This window comes from Dermacentor andersoni, chromosome 2, assembly GCF_023375885.2.
Source record: "Dermacentor andersoni chromosome 2, qqDerAnde1_hic_scaffold, whole genome shotgun sequence".
Classification (NCBI taxonomy): Eukaryota; Metazoa; Arthropoda; class Arachnida; order Ixodida; family Ixodidae; genus Dermacentor; species Dermacentor andersoni.
Genome location: NC_092815.1, coordinates 27,847,840 through 27,867,089, shown reverse-complemented (window position 1 = coordinate 27,867,089; position 19,250 = coordinate 27,847,840). Strand labels below are relative to the sequence as shown.

Below are 19,250 nucleotides of genomic sequence, written 5' to 3'. Positions count from 1 at the left end.
GATTTGGAACATTCTTGCAGCAGGGTATTAGTGAGGTTATGTGCTTTGAGGGGTGACCGCTCTTTGAAAAAACATTTTTTAAAAATATTTGTACCAGAGATTTGAAAACCACCAACTTACAGGGCATTACAAGCAGATTTCAAATATGCATTAGTTTCTGTGCAGCCGCTACAGTTCTTAAATTATTGTCCTTCATGATGGCAGAGTAAAGTGATTTTTGGGGCACTTTATTATGCAATAAATTTTCACAGTAAGCTTAGTGCTGTAGTCTATCTAGCTCTTTGCAGACCGCTAAGTGCCAATATCTATTTGAACAGCATCTACAATTACTGCAACTATGAAAAATAAATTAGAACACTTGAAATAATTTTCACAATCACATGAAAATAACTTTGTAAATTTATAATTGTCTTATACTAACGAAATTTGGCATACATACTCTTGAAAATATATACAGTGCTGATACCTACTTGAAATTGCAATATCTCCCAGCAGTAGTTGCAAAAGTACAAGGTTATTTTTCAGGGAACAGAGAAAAAAAAATTTTTTTTAATGCTGTAATCTTTTTGCACAGTTCCAGTAATTGCACATGCTGACTGGCTAGACATCGGCACTTTGTGATCTACAAAGAGCTAAACAAGCTACAGCTTGATGCTTTTTGTGAAAATTCAGCACATAAAAAAGTGCCGACAAAGATCACTACCTATATTCTGCCACTGTGCATCACATAACTCAAAACTATAACAGATACTCAAAAAGTAATTACATATTTCAAATCTGCACAGAAAACTCTATAATAGGGTGAATTTTTAAACCTCAAGTACAAGTAATAAAAAAACGTTTTGAGGAGAGTTTTGTCTATTTTGACCTTGTCTTTTGACCTCGAGGAGCGCTTTGAATGACCTCCCCATAATAGCGAGGTCTTTCTATGATTAGTTAGAAAAAGGTTTCAGGGCCCCTTTAATGTATAGCCATATTGTGGTATAATCCATGACACCGTCCCATAAGACTATTTAAACTGCAGGAAATGCCTGCAGTTTGATGGGCAGTCTAAAGTGGAGAAGAAAAAAAAAGACCCCGAAGAGTAAGGAAAATGCAAGATCCAGGAAACGACCACAGTAAGTGAAAGCAGTGCAGTTTAGTATGGAGCAGTTTATTTAATCAAATTTGGTCTTCAGGGCTTAAATAATATCGGAATGACTTTATCAGAGACGTCACCTCAAATAAGTTATCGCCATGGAGAGGAAGTTTGCAAAGTGTGAGGTGACAATCAGATTATTCAAAAGCAATAAAGAAAGGCAATGATGTCGAAGGACAGAAGCAGAACATGCGTCTACTAGATGAAGTGACATGCAGTGAGACAGAATACAATAATGGCAGTGAGCATGGTAAAAGACGCACATTGGCAATGTACTATAATCCACTTTGTGCTGAATAACACTTTTAATTATGAGATGTATCATCGTTAAAACTAAATTTCAGGCCTAAAAAAAAAGAAGAAAGAAACCACCCTGTGTTGCATTTATGTAAACAAAATATTTGCAGAAGTGAACTTCTCTTGCTTTTGAGAAGAGGCTTATTAGCGGCTCCTTATGCAAAGGGCACAGTGACCAGGAATGGCAATGCAGCCCGAAACAATGTCTAGAAAGACGCCAGCAACCAGCAGCGCAAGCAGAGCTGAGCCACGCGTTGGCAATGCAGCTGTACAGCAAGACGCATCTTTTTTTTCACACTTTATTTTCCCATGAGATGCCCAGACTGCCATAACACAAAGCATGTCTTCATGAGAAAGAACTTTGTCTTACCGTGTGTCGAAAATGGAACTGCGGCTCGGAGACCGATGGCTGGGAAGATGTGAGACAGTGAACGCTGGCAGGCGACGCATGCTGAAGCGCTCATGCTCCCAGGCCAAAGTTTCGTCTGCCAAGTTGATTTTCTTGTGCACCATCGATACCCGCATAGCAGGCGAAAGGATTGATGACACTCGCTGCAGCTCCTACATGGTTTCATGTCAACAAAAGAGTCACCACTATACCGCTAATACAAACTTTGTAGTTCCAAATTACAAATGTTTCCAGGCGAATATGCCTGATGTGCAACTTTTGAACACAGTAAAAGGCACAAGGAAATAAAGCCAAAATTAGTCAGAGGAGAAATGCAGCTTTACAAATATGGTTCCCCCTCCTCCTCTCTCTATCATAACAGGCATGTCAGACAAACCGTTTTAAGCTTTATGGTACCAAAAAAGCACTATGCAAAATTCCTAAAGCATGACATGGATACTTGTTTGGAGCAGTAAAAGAATACTGCCCACAGATCAAGCAGCATGATCTATGTGCGACCCCCCAACATGTTTTTTTCTTTGTTAAACATGCTGCTCTAGAAAAAAAAAAAGCGCTTACACTTAGCGCCTTATCACTACTAATAAAATACTAAACCAGCATCCACTTTTGCCAAAAAATACTATTAGAGGTATGACAACCACAGCACAAAACCAGAGGACTGAAAATGTTCTGCTCAAGACATGAACAATGCTCACATTGAACAAGTTGGAGGTTGTGCTGCCTTCCTTTGGAGGCTTTGACACATGAACGTATAGGTCATCTCCGCTTCCGAGAGAGTCTAAGCACATTGTGAACAATGAGTCAGCCAGGAGGCTTCCCTCTGTAATGGAAGAGGACAGAGTGAGCTGAAACCTGAAGAGGCACAGAAGCAAAGCATATTCATGTGCTCCAAGCTGAAACACTGCTTTACCTTCACAAGATGTAGAGCAGTGCCTGTAGCAATGGCAACAATGGCATCACAACAAATACAATAGACTTCGCTTATGATCATGATCATCCACTGCAGTAGCCCAATGGCAATGGTGTTCTGCTGCTGAAGATGAAGTCACAAGCTCAAGTGACTACTGTTGCCGCATTCCAATGGCAGTAGAACGCAAAAATCCTCATTTGCTGAGCATTGGGTGCACATTATAGGTGGTCAAAATTAATCTGGTCCATTCCACTATAGCATCTTGTATAGCCTTTTTGTTACTTTGGGATGCTAAACAAAATCAATGATCAACCATTCATAAGATCAGGGGACCTTGAGTATTTTAAATTATCAAGAGTCCACATTAACAAAGCAATTAACTGCATCTATGCAAAACTAGATCAATGCTCCCAGTCTGTTCCCAAGCCACATAAGATTGTCTTCAACTGAACACAGTGAATGTCTGGGTACACTTCATAACTTCGCTTTCAGCCAAACGTTATTGTAAAGTGACTTGCGCACAGTGGCTTGTGTTTACTTTTCTCCTGAGGCTGGGTTAAACACTTCCAGCCAACTATGGCAGTGCCCAGAGTGATCAGCACTCAAAATACAGAAAGCACTTTGTAGGGCCAACCTTAGGGCACTGAAACTTGGGCACAGGGAATTTTACATCTTCTGAATAACCACCCCTCTCCTTCTTCCACTATTGCGGGCTCCTTGTAGCTTATGTAAGCAATGCATTTTCCATAAGAGAAATAAATATCTGACTTCAACAAAGACCTGATGTTTACAGGGGCTGCATAATACCAGGAATACTGTGCACAACTTCATGAATCTGATAGCATAAAAACTAATTTTATGCAAAAAAAAAACGGTAACTACCAATAAGTTAGCCATTTTTGTTTTGACACATTGATAATAATAGCCTCAAGCTAATATAGTGTAAATCAGTTCAAAATTGTAAAGTGTTCACCTGTGCTGTCAATGTTGTCCTCTATCCATTTCTTTGTTCCGTGATAGTTGAACTTTCCTCCAGCAGAAATCAGAAAAACAAGATTGAACCTGAAAAATTACCAATTAATACGGAGACATTTACTTTTTTTTAGAGGTACTTTCTTACACACGTAGTAAAGGCATCTTTTTGTAACTCAAATTAACACAATTTGCCAACTGCTACAGTTAACATATAAGTTAGAAAAGCACCAATGCTGACGAGAGAGACTAAGGTTTAACTCCTATGGCACCTCTGAAGTCAAAAGAAAACTCGAGTGCCGCACTGGTTTATTCCAGTGACTGAACACTTCTTGACTGCACTTGCCCTGTACTGAAAATGTAAGTGAGTAACCTGATTGGGTTAGTTGGCTTTGAAGCATGTTGTGTGAAAGCACAAGAAGTTTGACAGAGAGGCAAGAACAAAAATACATGTGGAAGATGTGGGATGGTCACCAGCTGGAGTGGAGTCAAAGCACGTCACAAGCAAGCCACCATAAGAAAGAAAGAAAAAAAAAGAAAGGTGAAGGCCACTGCACTAAAGTGTGTGATGCACCCAAAGCCATAGAAGCACAGAAGGCATGTTCTGACCACAACAGTAAAGTGGACTTGGCTTCTCTGCAAGAGAATGTAAGTGCCAGAGCCACAATCAAGTCGTGCACCAAATTTTTGCTTCAAAGACAAGATGTGCCACAATGATGAGAGGGCTTTAGGTGTGCAGGGAACTGACTTTGGAAGCTGCACAGGTGGTTTATAAAACCAACATAAGATACTTCAGCACTTACAGGCTACTAAATAATTTAACTAGACTTCACTGAAATTTTCTATTTTCTCCTCCTTGCTGCACTTACTGTGGATGCGTCCTGGAGTTAGTGTACAACCTTGAGAAAAGGCGGGCCAGTTCAAGAAGGGCAGCAACCCCACTGCCGTTGGAGTCTGCGCCAAAGGACAATGCCTGCAGGGGACAGGGCGCCACAGTTGAGTTGATTAAAACGTAGACAAAGTATGAAGGCACGGCAACTATGCTGGCAGTATTTTTTTTAGTCAAAGTGAACTCACCGGACTAATTCCAAATGCATCGTAGTGAGCCACAATAACACCTGTTGGCAGCTGCTCTTCAACACCAAATCCAGAGAGCTTTCCCTGAAAGGAAAAGTTCGGCAGCATGTTACACTCCTGTAACACATGAAGGCAAAAGCCCACTGCACACTTGGTAATGCATTAAGTTATACGATCGGAGGGGTGAGACTTCTTGCAAGGCATAATCAGCCATAGTGTGCGAGCTTCGGCCTCCTTTCTACGTTGCCGTCTCGCATCTTCGTGTTGCTGCTTTCGCAGTTCGGCTCATTTTCGATGCTCAGCTGCGGCTTCACACACTCGTATAGGGGAGTCAGACTCACACCAACTATGTTCTCTTCGACTTCACATTGCATCCTCTCAACATGGAAAAAGCAGCACTCGCAGTTGAATGCCTTGCTCCCGCACCTCATTTGGCAAGCATCCTCGGCAATAATGTACTTTTGAGAGAGGTATGTAATGCTTTACTGATGGTTCGGATGCTTGTTTTGAGCTTATTCTTTACTGCAGCTTACGCTGTTCTGTGTGTTGTATGGGTGATTTCAATGGATGTATGCACTGTTTGCTTTATTTTGCTGAGCGTTTGAGCCTGCGGGAGTATGAACCATTGCATTTTCTGCTTGCTTACAGGAATACGAGCCATTGCATCTTTGTACCACTTGACTAGATGCCGTGTTTCTTGGGTGTGAGCCATTGCAACGAGCCACTTAAGAGGAAGCTTTAGCTCGGGTGCTCCTATCTAAATACATGTAAAAGGAGAATTTGTTTTTTTTCCGGCAACCGCTGCACCAAATTTGACGAAGTTTGTTGCATTTAAAAGAAAAACTTAAGATGTAGTGACTGTTGGTTTCGGATTTTTTATTTATGTCATCAGTCTTACTAAAAGTTGGCAAAAATAGAACATTTTCAAAAAACGAAACTATAATGTTTACAGCTCTGTAACTCAGCAACGGAAAATGGTAATACAATTCTGTGAATTCCATCTCATAGTACATCTAAAGGGGACAAAATTTGTGATGCACATGAATCTCAAAAAATTTAGTAATATGGAAATACAGCTTTTGCAGAACCCTTGTAAACAACGTAGCAAATTCACGTAAGACATAAAATGACGTATTGAATTTGTCCGCTTTCAATGATCTAATGGATGCCGTTTACAGAACGGCGATATCTGCTCTTATGAGGGCTATGCATTTGTAAACTTCGTGCTTCTATGTTTTTCAGACTTTCGAATTTCTGAAAACCTTTTTAACAAAATTCAGAACCTAAATCGAAATTCTGCTTGCAACAGACACTAGAATTTAACTTTCTCTCTCAAATACAACAGATTTCATTAAAATCGGCCAAGGGGTTATCTGAGAAAAACATTTTTGAGTTTTACACGTATTTGAATGGGTCGCATCAGAGTTGGGCCCGAGCTAAAGCTTCCTCTTAAGGCTTTCGTCTTAATAACAAGTGGAGTAGAATAGGTAATGTACTGCACAGAACAGGTTACCATTGCTCTATTAGAAAAACATAATGGGCTCCAAGGGAAGAGACATGCAAAGCACGAGCCTCAAGAGAAAACTGTGTGTGTTGGAGTAGTTCAAAGAAAGCCTATGAAATCGGTCCTATATGCACTTGATCGTCTACTTGAGTACCAGATAGATCCTGATCTTCCATGACACATTAACACCCTCTTTCGTCTGCACCTCAGAACTGCTCGCACCAAGCACTTCCTATCTGAATGAGGCAGCTGTCCTCTCCAGTATGAACATGCAGCCGCTACAACAAGAACATATACAGTAAAACCTCGTTAAACCGTACCCGCTTAAACAGTAGTTTCGTTTTAAAAGTAGTAAAGTCAAATTCCCGAATCAGCGGCCATTGAACATAATGTGTTTCGTATCTGCATAAACCGTACCAGCTTGTTGCGTATGCATCGGTTAAAACGTAGCGTTTCAACTTTTCGTCGCGCAAACACGGCGGTGCGCCGTCTCCATCGGGCGGCCCGGCAGAACAACACGCCTCAGAGATCGGAACAACGACCTCCAAGCACCCTGTGCGTTTGCGCGTGAAGCCACATCAACAACATCATTTCGACGCATAACACTTAGGACTAAAAGGTTAATAGTTAGGGCTAAAAGTGTGGTTTTTTATTTCTTTTTTCTTTATTTTTTCCTTTTTTTCCGTGGTTGTTGGTATGGTTATTTTATTAGCTTTCTTTGTTCTTCTAGAGATTCCCAGGGGTCTTTATTATAGTTAATTTTTTTCCTCGCTTTTACATTGTTAAATAACAGTAGGACAAGAGAATTCATGGGACGGCCGGCTAGAAAAGCCAAGGAGGAAGAAGGGGACCTCGTCCAGTGTGAGAGGTGTGAACGATGGTGTTATTTGGATGAAACAGCATTCAAAACCGTGGCGGAGGTGGAAGGGAACAGCTTCGTGTGCAGGCTGTGTAAAGTGATTGAGAATTTGGAGAAGCAGCTAAAGAGTGAAATGGAGAAGACGAAGGAGGAGCTCAAGAAAGAAAAAACGAAACACGCAGAGTTTGAGGAAAGGGTCGAGAGGGAGTGGGCCTCAAGAATGGAAGCTGTAGAGCGGAAATGGAGTGAGGAACTCGAGAAAGAAAAAATGAAGCGCGCAGAGTTTGAGGAAAGGGTCGAGAGAGTGGACCCCAAGAATGGAAGCAGTAGAGCGGAAATGGAGTGAGGAGCCAGAGAAAGGGCAGCAGTTGGAAAAACAATTGAAAGAGATGAGAGAGAGAGAAGCTGAGAGGGTGACACAGCAGGAGTTGAAAGAAAAGGAAGCAGGAGGATCACCCAGGGGAGCAGAATGGGGGGCGGACACGTTAACGTGGGGTCCGTGGGAGACACAGGTACAGAGGGAGGAGACGACAGGAGGCAGGGAAGGCGAGGAGGCAGGGAAGACCAAGCCGACAGAGACAGGAGGGAGTCAAGATTTGCTTGAAGACAGAAAGGTCTGGGTTGTTGGAAGCTCCAACGTATCGCGAATGCAATCAGCACTCCTCAGAACAGTGCAGTATGACAGACAGGTGAAGGTCGAATGAGACGGGTGAAGGTCGAATGCATGCCGGGGGCACGATTCGAAGCTGTGGCGGAGAGAGCCAAAAACAATCTGAATGAAAACAGGGAGGGAAAAAAACCTGGTAATTTTGCACGCTGGGGTGAATGACGTCCTGCAGAATAGGGGGCGAATGCTGGACAGACAGATTCAACAGGGAGTGGCGAAACTAAGGGCGACCTCTGAGGCGGTGCACATTGCCCTGTGTACAGTCCCAGAGGTCAGGGGACAGGGCCCTTTTATTTAAGAACAGGTAGTGGCGGCCAATGTAAGGATTAGGGAGTTGGGGCGAACCCTCAGGTGTGATGTGGTGGAGGTGAACAGAATGATCGCGGGGAAAAGCTTCCCCTCTTTCGGCCCGGATGGCATTCACTACACTGCACCTGCGGGATGGCAGGTAGGAAAGAGGGTGGGTCGTAGGGCTCAGGCTTTTTTGCAGGCACGCAGGGCAACCCTGCATGCCAAAACATAAAAGATAAAGGACAGGGGAGTGGGGGGCAGGACAGGAGCACGGAGGAGGAAGAGGAAGAAGGCAGTAAATGTGGGGTTCATCAACATGCAGGGGTGAAGAAATCGCATTAAGTGGAACGAAATAGAAGAACAATTACAAACGTAAAATTTTCAGGTATATGGAGTTGCCGAAACCCATTTAAGAGATGAGGAAGAGCCACCATTCATTGCAGGATACACCTGGGTGGGTGCAACAGAAAAAGGAAAGAACGCAGAGGAGGAGGCCTTGGAGCGCTAGTGAAGGGACAGGACTGGGAAAGGGTAAGGGAGAGTTGCAGTGAGCACATGTGGCTCAAGGGCACCGTAGGGAATGTAGAGACAATCCTGGGAGTTGTGTATCTGAAAACGGGGAACGAGTTGAAAGAAGAGAATGCAAAACATTTCAAATGTATGGCCAAGGACATCAGGGAGTTAGCTATGAAACGGGAGATAATCATCCTAGGGGACATGAATGCACATTTGGAATACTTTGACAGGGCGACAGATGCAACCGGGCAGATGTTGGTAGATTTTTGTGAGGCCCATGATTTTGTAATAGTTAATACTGAAATTAAATGCGACGGGAAGATAACATGGGAAAGAAATAACTCCCACTCAACAATAGACTACTGCCTAATGTCCCACAAGCTGTATGAATGGTTGGGAGGTATGGAAATTGATGAGGAAGGAACAAAAAGCCTGGGGAGTGATCACAAATGAATCAAAATCAGTTTTAGAAAGACAGTACCACTGGTAGAAACTAAAGCAAGGAAAGGTATGAGCAAACTGAATGACAGGCAGCTACAAGAAGTAGCGAAAAACATTGAAAGCATGGTATCCAGGTAACCACAAAGGGCATGGACATACGACGAGGTAATAGGTATTTTTAAACGAGAGCTAGAGAAGGGATAGATTAGGAAACTAGGAAGTAAGCAGGGAAAACATAAACCGAAAAGCTGGTGGGACCGAGAAGTTAAGGAGGCCATAGAGCAACGCAAAGATGCGTGCAGAAAACACAGAGTAGCAAAGAAAAGGGAGCCCCACCAGAAGAGGTGGAGACAAAATGGGAGAATTACTTTGCAATGAAAAGAGAAGCATCGGCATTAATTCAAGCCAAGATAGCAAAAGTTGGGGTACAGTGGTTGTTAGAGATACGAAAAAAAGACAGAAATGCCTCTAAGAAGTTTTGGGAACACATAAGGCAACACAGTAAGACAGAGGTGGTTCAGCACTCGCTGACCACACCAGAAGAAACAAAGGTAGAGGGAGAGGAAGCTCAGGAATATATTAGGTTAACAATAGAGGCAGCATTTGCAGAGCCAGAGGGTAGCGAAATGGAGAACAATGACAACAGCAGGACAGAATTAGAGGAGGAGAACAGAGGGATGACAAGTAAGGAATGGGACAGAATTGAACACAAGGTCCCCGTGGGGACAGCAAAAGGACCTGATGACATACCTATAAAATTGATAAGCATATTAGGCCAGAAATGTAAACTAAAGTTACGACAACTTATTGAACAAATAGTTGTAGGGGGAAATGTTCCACAGGACTGGAAAACAAGCAGAATGATATTAGTTTACAAAGGTAAGGGAAGCAAGGACAACATTAAATCCTACAGGCCAATAACTGTCACATCAGTCATATACAGAGTAGCAATGCAGATGGTGAAAATGAGAATGGAGGAATGGGCAGAACGTGAAGAGATCTTGGGAGAGCTGCAGAATGGATTTTGAAGGAACAGAAGGCTAGATGATAATTTATTTGTTTTTGGGCATATGGCTAAACGCAGGCAAAAAGTACTTGGAAGAACAGGAAAAAATTATGATTGAAAATGTGGAAAGAAACTCAGCTGTAATGAAACACAAGGCACTATGGAACTATAATAGGTACGAGGTGGTTAGAGGGGTATGGAAAGGGGTTATGGTACCAGGCCTCACATTCGGAAATTCAGTACCGTGCATGAAATCGGAAGTTCAGGCATGCATGGAAACAAGACAGAGAAGTGTAGGCAGGTTGGCGTTAGGAGCGCACGGGAACACTCCTAATGAGGGAGTGCAGGGGACATGGGATGGACGTCATTCGAAGGTAGAGAGGCAATAAGTAAGCTAAAATATGAACAGAGACTCCCAGCACTGGGGGAAAAAAGGTGGGCGGGAAAAGTGAACAAATATCTATACATGAAAAGTTTGAACACAAAGTGGACACTCAGAACTAGGAAGCCGAGGATTAGATACCTACAGCCGAGGGAGGGGGCCCAACGTGGTTCTAGCGTGGGAAAGGAGGGGAAGGGGGCGGAAAGAAAAATGTGGGAGGAAAGAATGCTCGGAAAGCCAGCGCTATCGATGTATAGGACACAAAAACAGGAGATAAAGAGAGAGCTCTTATATGATAACTCGCGGGGCAGCTTACTATTATTCGAAGCTAGGACGGGGGTTTTGAGAACGAAAACATACAGGGCTAAATTTGAAGACGTGGACCTTTTGTGCACAGCCTGCGGAGCCGAAATTGAGACCACAGAGCATATAGGGCTCGCCCGACTCTGGCTGAGGGAACAGTGACAGATATGGAAGGGGCATTAGGTTTTCCCGGGGAACGAGGGCAAATGGACGAGAAAAGAGTGGCAGTAACGAAGGGGAGGCTAGAGGATTGGTGGAGGAGGTCAAGGGAGAGATAATACCATAAATCGGGGAGCTAATGTTCTCTATACTATTTTAGATAGTTATTTTGGTGGGAGGAGGGGAGTGAAAACTAGTTTAAGAGGAAGGGGATACAGAGAAGGAAAAAAAAATAGGAGGGGGAGCAAAAGGCTAGGTGGCGCCAGCCACCGCCCGTTACAAAGGGTGTAGCCGGCATCCATCCATCCATCCATCCATCCATCCATCTATCCATCCATCCATCCATATGTGCCAGAGAGCGTTATGGCGTCGTGCAAGCGAGGACTCATGTCGTTCCGAAGCTCGGATATAAAAGACGCCGGGTGCTCAGCATAGAAGAAAAATTAGACATGGTCCATGCTATCGAACGTGACATGAAGAAGTCGGCGCTGGCATGCAACAGGGATCTGCTGTTGACTACAGTGTGTAGCATTTGGAATGCGAAGAAGTTGCTCGGCAGCGCTGCTGCGACCGCGAAGATATGTCGGCTACGAGGTTCGACTTTTCGCCATCGTTGCCTGTGTTGTTGCCGAAGTGTCGACTAGCGACAGTGATGAGGACGACACGGAAACCGACAGCATAGGCGATTCGGGCCCGACAGTGGCATAAGCTGAGCGTTACGTCAGCCTCATGAATGCAATCGTCGCGACGACAACAGGGGCGCGATAACGTAACTCTATTCCAAATGAAAAGTATTCCAAACTCTGGCACCCGAAAATGAAAAAGGCGCCCCCGGGACTTCTGCAGCACTACTGCGCACGTGCACGGAGAATACGTAACGCCAACGAGGAATCTGCCATGCGAGTGTTTGCCGAGAAGAGGGGTCTGGCTGAAAAGCTGGCACGCAGCTTCAGTAAGTTTGAGGCCGCTGTCGTCGTCGTGCTAGGCTGCCGCAGCATCAAACGAAAATAACGCTTTTATCGCGCGAAGTGAATAAATACTGCATGTCTTTCTTCCCCTTTCATTGCACTCTCTCCAAGTTCCGTTTTCAACAGGTAAGTAGGCGATCTCATGCTATTTGGTTAAACAGTACTACTACTGTTTAGTACGTACTTTTTCCGAGCTTCGGCCAACTACGGTTTAACGAGGTTTCACTGTACTAGCTACTCCTTCACTATCTCAAGCACATAGGGACAGCGAATTGAGCAAAAACTCCAATTTACTTGACCCACATTGGCCTTTATTTCACTTGCCAAGATGCTGGGTTTACGAATATCGAACCTAGTGCATCGAAAAGCAATGAGTTCTATGGAAAACTTATTTGAAGGCACTGGCACAAGAGGTGAATACTTAATTTACAACACTGTGTGTAATTGTGAATGTTATTTGAGCGTCTGCATGAAACACACTTGTATGATTTTGACATCTACAGAATTGTTTCAACTGCAACTTTTCATGGAGGACACCCGCTCTTGCTCAGGTACATTTTCTTCTCTTTAAATCTAACTTGTGCAATATTCTATTATATGTATATGTCTTTTTAGTTTTTTATATATTATTCAATATATAAGTGAATGCAACAGACATCACTTGAACATGGTGACAAGGGCTTTATTTTTATTGTGAACTAAAAAAAAAAAGACTTTCCATAGTGAGTGGAGTGTTGTATTCTTTATGTGTACCAATACAGATAACATGTTAAGGTTGTCATAAAAGAAGATATATTACTTAGTAGCATAACGACTGGGCAAGTTGGTGTTTATATATCTTGTGTGAAAGCTCAGAAGTTTAACAGCGAAGCAGGAACAAAAAGACATGAGAACAAGCTCATCCTCTTTTCTTTTTGTTCTCATCTTGATGTTAAATGTTTGTGCTTTTACACAAGATATATATCGCAGGGAGCTGTCAACAAGCTATACATCAGTCTGCTCACACTTAGTCACTGAAACAAGATAACTAAAACAAGATAACAAGGAAACAAGACACTGATAACTGCACCATTCAGTATATTTTTGCATAATAACAATTATCACACTGTCTGTGCCGTGGTGAACACAGCATGAGAAGAATGAAGGGTAATTTTTGTAAAACAGTGGCTATTTGTTTATAACAAAAACAGTTCATCACGAGATCACGCATAATCTGTTTACTGCTGAACTTACCTGAATATTCGAAAGCTGAATGTCAGGAATTACTTTGGCCTGACTTCCCAAGATCACCAGCTGAAATCCACTTGCCTTCAGCATGCCCCACAGCTCTGCATAATTTGAACAGAGCAAAAAGCACCATAGTTTTCAAGATGCTTCAGAAGTACAATCACTTAAGTAGCATATGGAATCATTTGTACTGTTTGAAATCCAGCAAGCCATAATATTCAAAGTTATGCCCATTTGCAAAATAGCTGCAGTAACTGGAAGGATACGCTCTTGTAAGCAATTTGAAAAGATGCACAAAAAAGCATGTCCATATATGAACTAAATTTCAAACTTGTTTTGAGTTACAAATGTGCTTATAAACAATTATCTGCAATGAATAAATAAATAAACAAACATAATAATAATTTCAAGGCAAATAAGCTCTGGTGACACTTCACACTACTTTTACCAAGTAGCAATCTACTGCTGTCTACGATGATACAAATGCAAATGCAACAGGAAGGCAGTGAACCTTGCTATCCTTATGTAAGAATGAAACATTTAGGTTTTAAGTAGTTTAGTCAGGTTAGTGGGGCAATATATTGTAGAGGTGTAGCAATGATGCAAACTAGCACAGCTTTGACTACACTACATGCAACCTGGAATACACATGACATAATACAGGGGGTTTCAGCGAACACTTTCAAAAATTCTTAAAATTGCCGGTGGCAGATAGCACAATTCTAGTTCATGAGGTGGTCTACTCGAAGTGGCCACACTACTAGCACAAAAAATTGAAATGCATAATCGACTAATCAACAAAGTTACTAATTAAGTTTTTAACTTATTACCTTATTGGCCATATTGCAATTTACAAATTCTACAAATTTACAAATTGCAGTTCACAAGGCAGATCCACTTGGAACAAATTCTCAGGATGATACCAGTTTCGAGATATTGTTTCCCGAACTTAGTGGAGAAATGCATTGGCGTTCCAGTTACTTTTGCGCTTCAATGCATAAAACTATGTTTTATTAGGAAAGTAACTGGAATGCCAATGCATTTCTCTGCAAAGTTCGGGAAACAATATCTCAAAACTGGTATCATCCTGAGAATTCATTCCAAGTGGATCCACCTTGTGAACTCCACCACTAGAATTTGTAAATTGCAATATGGGCCATAACATAAGTAGTTAAAAACTTAATTATTTAATCTTTTGTGCAAGTAATGTCTGCCTCATTGAGTAGACCAGCTCATAAATTAGAACGGTGCTACCTGCTACAGGCAACTTTTAAAAACTTTTGAAAGAGTTCGCTGAAACACCCAGTATATGCATATGATAGAGCATATAGTAGTTATTTCTACCAGCCCTAAGTGGCTTCTTCTTTTAGTGAAAACTACACTGCAAGGCTAAAAACAATCTCACTGCATAGGAAACAAGCAGAAATGCTATTGCAAAGGCATATAGACTAATGGTATCCAAAAGTTACATCAAGCGTTTCTTGAAAGCATTATTGTGATTTAAATAAATAATATCAGAAGAAACAGGCTTGGAGTTCAAATTGGGGCTCTACAAAGCATTTTATCCTTGTAAGGTTGTGAAACAAGAACAGTTAAGTTACTTCTTTAGGCAGTTAACACCAACTATAACAGTCCCCCTAAATGCTATCATTACAAAGCTGCACAGGCCAACATTTCAGATTGAATGCACTAAACTGACGAACTATTTAGTACAGAGTTGCTTCTGTGCATCGCCATTTTTATCCTCAATTCACCTCATATTTCACTCATGCAACACTTAGAATGCCATGCTATCTCATAAGGCAAAAGCATTGCGGAGCAACATCCCAGTGAAGGCAACAGAATTTTACTGAAGTTTTAACTAGAAAGCTTTGCTGACGAGAACTCTGAATCAGGAAAGTGTACGAAATATATAATCCACCCAAGCATCTGTGGCACACTAGCAAGCAAAGGTTTGAACGAAGGATTGTTGCAGCAGTAAAAACCATAATTGTCATTTTCCACCTTTCCATAAATATTCTCTGTTTCTTCCTTAGCCCCACCCCCGCCTTCCCTCATGGAGGAATAAGGAAGTGCATGAGATAATTATGTTGGGCACATGAGAATTGTGCGGCATTTCAGTCAATCATAATTACAAGGTTAATGAACTGCAACAAGGAAAGTACCTTTCTTCTTTATGATTAGAACAGGATTTGATACATCCAAACAGTACAACACCGTCCCTTGGCTGCTGCTTGCTAAGAATTCTTAACATTGCACCATCGACACTCTTGTACCTTGTGCGACACTGGTCGTTCTGCCATTATCCGATGTCCTCTGGACACTTTTGTACATGTCTTTCAACTCGTCTGTCTCATATGCAAAGTATACAGGCACAGGCACAGCATCCTCTTGTAGTGCATGTTCAAGCTCCATTAAAGCCTGGAAAATAAAAGCAGACAGTCAATAGCAATCCCTGCAATGCTCAGTTGTGACTTATGTACACACATAGACGTGGAATTGTCCTTACCTTTAGCTTATCAGGAGAAATATCACTGAAGTTTTGTGGCAAGAATATAAGAACACCAGCTGCCCCTTGCTGGATCACCTCATTGAACTGCCCATGAGTGAGGTCAGCAAGCCGCGCTATGACAACTTTTCTGTGGTAAGATGACGAATGTAATGTTCTAGCTTCAGTGTTCACAACAGAACTCCTAGACCCTGAAAGAAGAGACAAGTGTGTTGTTACTCAACGTTGCTTCTGCATGGTAAATAGAAATGCTTCTGATGTCTTCCCATGTGGCAGCTATTGAATGCTATTTTCTAGGCCCTATAGCCTTGCTATAACAGAGGTGGCTGGCCAGTGTGGACGACACAACCAAGGGGAAACAGCATGTGTCCGATTAATTCTCACAGCTATGTGCATACAATTTGTATGTAAAGACGTCTTATTCCAGAATAGTTCTTGCTGTTAGTTACCCTGGGTGAAGTTTCTGAAGAACACAGTCTTGAGGTTTGTGACGGTAAGCAGAACTCGCATGCACGCTGCGAGCACAGTAAAGATTCGAAGCCGCTGGAAGCTGTGCTTTCCGAAAATTCTAACTGCAAGACTACCAGGTGAAGGGAACTCGTGAAAGCTGTAGCCGCACTCTAGCTCAAGCCGCCCTACAATTTCCGGATAGCCACACACAAGCAAAAATTCTCAGGTGTTGAGACGGCACATTTTAGATCTCAATATGAAATAGAAAAAAAAAAACAAATAATAATAATAAAGCGCTTTCAAGATTGCGCAGAGTAAGTGAGCTTAATCTCTGTATCTGCTGCTCTCGACACGAGTTTCCCGCAGCTTCTAAAGAAGGCACATGATCGTCAATTGCCACCTGCCGTGCTGGCCAAAGTTGCCGTGCCACACTCTACGATTACGCATTTCTGTAAACGCATGCTGCAGTCGACGAGGAGGTTACATGTAACGATGAGGTTAGAGCGCGCTTAAGAGTTCGGTACGTAGGTAAAGAGGAAGTTATTTTTTCCGCACCTTCTTGACCAGTGCAAAGCGTTCACACACCCCTCGCTGTAGGCGATTTCTTTCCGGACACACCAGTCTTATTCAGCACGCAGCTGCGCGTATCCCGCGCGCGACTTACCGTGAACAGTTCCCTGCAGGTCGTAGTGCTGCATGCGATAGACGGTGAACTCGTGCGATCCGAGCACGGGGGTGACCGGCGAGATGACGATGAGAAGCGGCACAAAAACGATCACGTAAAAAGGCAGGTTGCCTCGCAAGAACTCGAAGACTCCTTCAGCTCCGTCCAAATACATCTTGAAGCAGCAGTTATATTTTTAAAGAGAATCAGGAAAGTAGTACCGAAAAACACCTATGCACTCCGCAGGATGAACTAATGAAAAGTTGGACCAAAACCCCTCCGTAACGAGCACCGCAGCACTCCAAGCGGCGTCAGAGGAAGTTATCTTTCATTTTATAATACGATACCGTCGATACTCACTGGTAGGCTTTTCGTTGCGTTATAGTAGTACAGTAATTACTCTGTGTGAAAGTGTGACCGTAATTAAATTATTCTCCCGAAGCAGGAACCTGTTTCTTCGCAGTTCACTATGGACAAGAACGGCACCGAGAGCGGCGCTGCTGCGCCGGCGTTGAGAGCGCCGCATGCGACGCAAAATTCTATTAGCGGGTGGTACCCCTCTCCCATCTCTCGTTCGCGCCGCCTTGATTGCCTCCTGCACTGCGCGTGTTTGGGCACGTTTCGCGCCGCGCGCGGTGTGTGCCTACGTGTGTGCGCGTGGAGATCAGGGGAAAACTCGGAGCGCATTGCATCGCGATGAGGCGAGCGCTTGAGTCAGGCGGCGGCAGCAGCTAGCGCAGGTGCTCGAGGGGCGGGATCTTGAACGGCGTCGTCTGCTACGGCGGCGCGCGCTGGCCGCATTGTTGGTGTTACGTTTCGCCTACAACGCGCGGTAATGCCGGCGCGGATGCAACGGACGCCGGGGCTTCGTTCAAAGCGGCGGACATTTTGGCCCGTTCGACGCCGCCGCAACGCCTCCCCGCCAAGCGTGTCCAGGCGTGTTTCAGTGCCACGTGTCTTCGTATGTGCGTGTGTGTGTGTGTGCCCACGCTTGTCAAAGCGCGGCAGCCGGGGAGCGGAGCTCCCCAAGTGAGGAGCCAGCAGGTCTGTCCGTCGGCGGGTTGGCGATGCGTCACTACACTCGGCTCACCATGTCTCTCGGCTCGACCGTGCGCGCCGTCGTGGGCTCATGCTCCGCCGTCGCGTAGGCTCATCCCGTGACCTTCCTTCTGGCCCGCGACGCCGAGAGTATAAGAGCAGCTGCCCCCGGACGCCAGGAGAGAGGCTCCGATTTGTACTGTTGAGTTACGTGCTCTCCCGTCTCTCCACTTCGGTCGACCTGACCGGCCGCTCTTTTGCTATGTTAGAATAAACAAGTTGTTCTGTTACCAGTCTACTCTTGCTTTGCCGGGACCTTCGGATGCTTCCAGTGCCCCAGGCCGCCAGGCCAACGCTACCCTTGGGGCTTGCGACCCATTTGCAATAACGGGCGTCAGCACCGAGTCCCCAACAACTGGTGGCAGCGGTGGGATCGCGACAACGGAGGCCAGCAGCGAAGAGATGCGGTTGACTGTATGCTGAGCAGCACAACGACCATCCGGGAGCAGAGCAACGAGCCCTGTGTGATGACTGGTTGCCTGCAGCGGAACGACTGCGCTGAATTCTTGGCTGCGAGGTTTGGTGAGTGCAGGACTTTCTTCTTCTGAGTTTTGCCAGGCTTTTGTTAGTGTCAGAAACAGAGCTGGTAATTGTGGTTGTCGTTGCTGCCGGGTTAGTTTGCGGCAAGACAATAGTAGACAGTAGAGAAAGCAGCATTCAGAGCAGCCATGGATTTGAAGTCGTTGCGCAAACCGAAATTGCTGGAGCTTGCAAGAGAGTTGGGTCTGGATGTCTCAGACAAACTCAGAAAACCAGAACTGCTAAGGGCTATTCTTGAGTTAGAAGCTGAGGATGACGAGCTGTCGGAATGCCTTGAGACCATTGAGGAGAGGGAGCTTGAACTTAAAGAACAGAAAGAGAAAGATGAGCGTGAACGAAAAGAACAGAAAGAAAAAGAAGAGCGCGAACACGCTTTGGAAATGAAGCGTCTCGAGGTAGAGATGGAACGCGCTCGTAATGGAAGTCAGGCACACGGTGCAGGAGAACGAGTATTGTTCAAAATGACTGACCTGATGCGGCCGTTTAAGCTTGGAGAGGACATTGGTTTGTTCCTGGTTAACTTTGAGCGAACGTGCGAGAAGCAGGGGTTCTCTCGGGAAACGTGGCCACAGCGCTTGCTCACTTTGCTACCCGGCGAGGCGGCCGACGTAGTCGCTCGCTTGGAGAGAGAGGAGGCAGAGGATTTCGACAAAGTGAAATCGAGTTTGCTAAAAAAGTACAGGCTGTCAGCGGAGGCGTTCCGTCGGAAGTTTCGGGAAAATGAGAAAGGCAAAAGTGAGTCATATACAGAGTTTGCCTACAGGCTTATGTCAAACATGCAGGAGTGGCTCAAAGAAGAGAAAGCGTTTGGTGACCACGAGAAAGTTCTGCAGTGTTTCGGGCTAGAACAGTTTTATAGTCGG

General features: G+C 44.1%; 1 protein-coding gene across 1 annotated transcript in view; it reads right to left on the bottom strand.

The window, feature by feature from the left end:
* The window catches only part of LOC126542520 (BOS complex subunit ncln), a 33,939-nt gene extending 16,894 nt beyond the window's left edge, over positions 1 to 17,045 (bottom strand). The window contains exons 1-9 of the mRNA XM_050189632.3: positions 16,750 to 17,045; positions 15,636 to 15,826; positions 15,403 to 15,547; positions 13,133 to 13,227; positions 4,804 to 4,887; positions 4,596 to 4,699; positions 3,728 to 3,816; positions 2,540 to 2,664; positions 1,806 to 1,996 (exon numbers count right to left, since the gene is read on the bottom strand). Coding sequence (XP_050045589.1) covers positions 1,806 to 1,996; positions 2,540 to 2,664; positions 3,728 to 3,816; positions 4,596 to 4,699; positions 4,804 to 4,887; positions 13,133 to 13,227; positions 15,403 to 15,547; positions 15,636 to 15,826; positions 16,750 to 16,924 — 1,199 coding nt within the window. The 5' untranslated portion in view covers positions 16,925 to 17,045. The remainder of the gene's footprint in view (positions 1 to 1,805; positions 1,997 to 2,539; positions 2,665 to 3,727; positions 3,817 to 4,595; positions 4,700 to 4,803; positions 4,888 to 13,132; positions 13,228 to 15,402; positions 15,548 to 15,635; positions 15,827 to 16,749) is intronic.
* Positions 17,046 to 19,250: the final 2,205 nt, after the last annotated feature.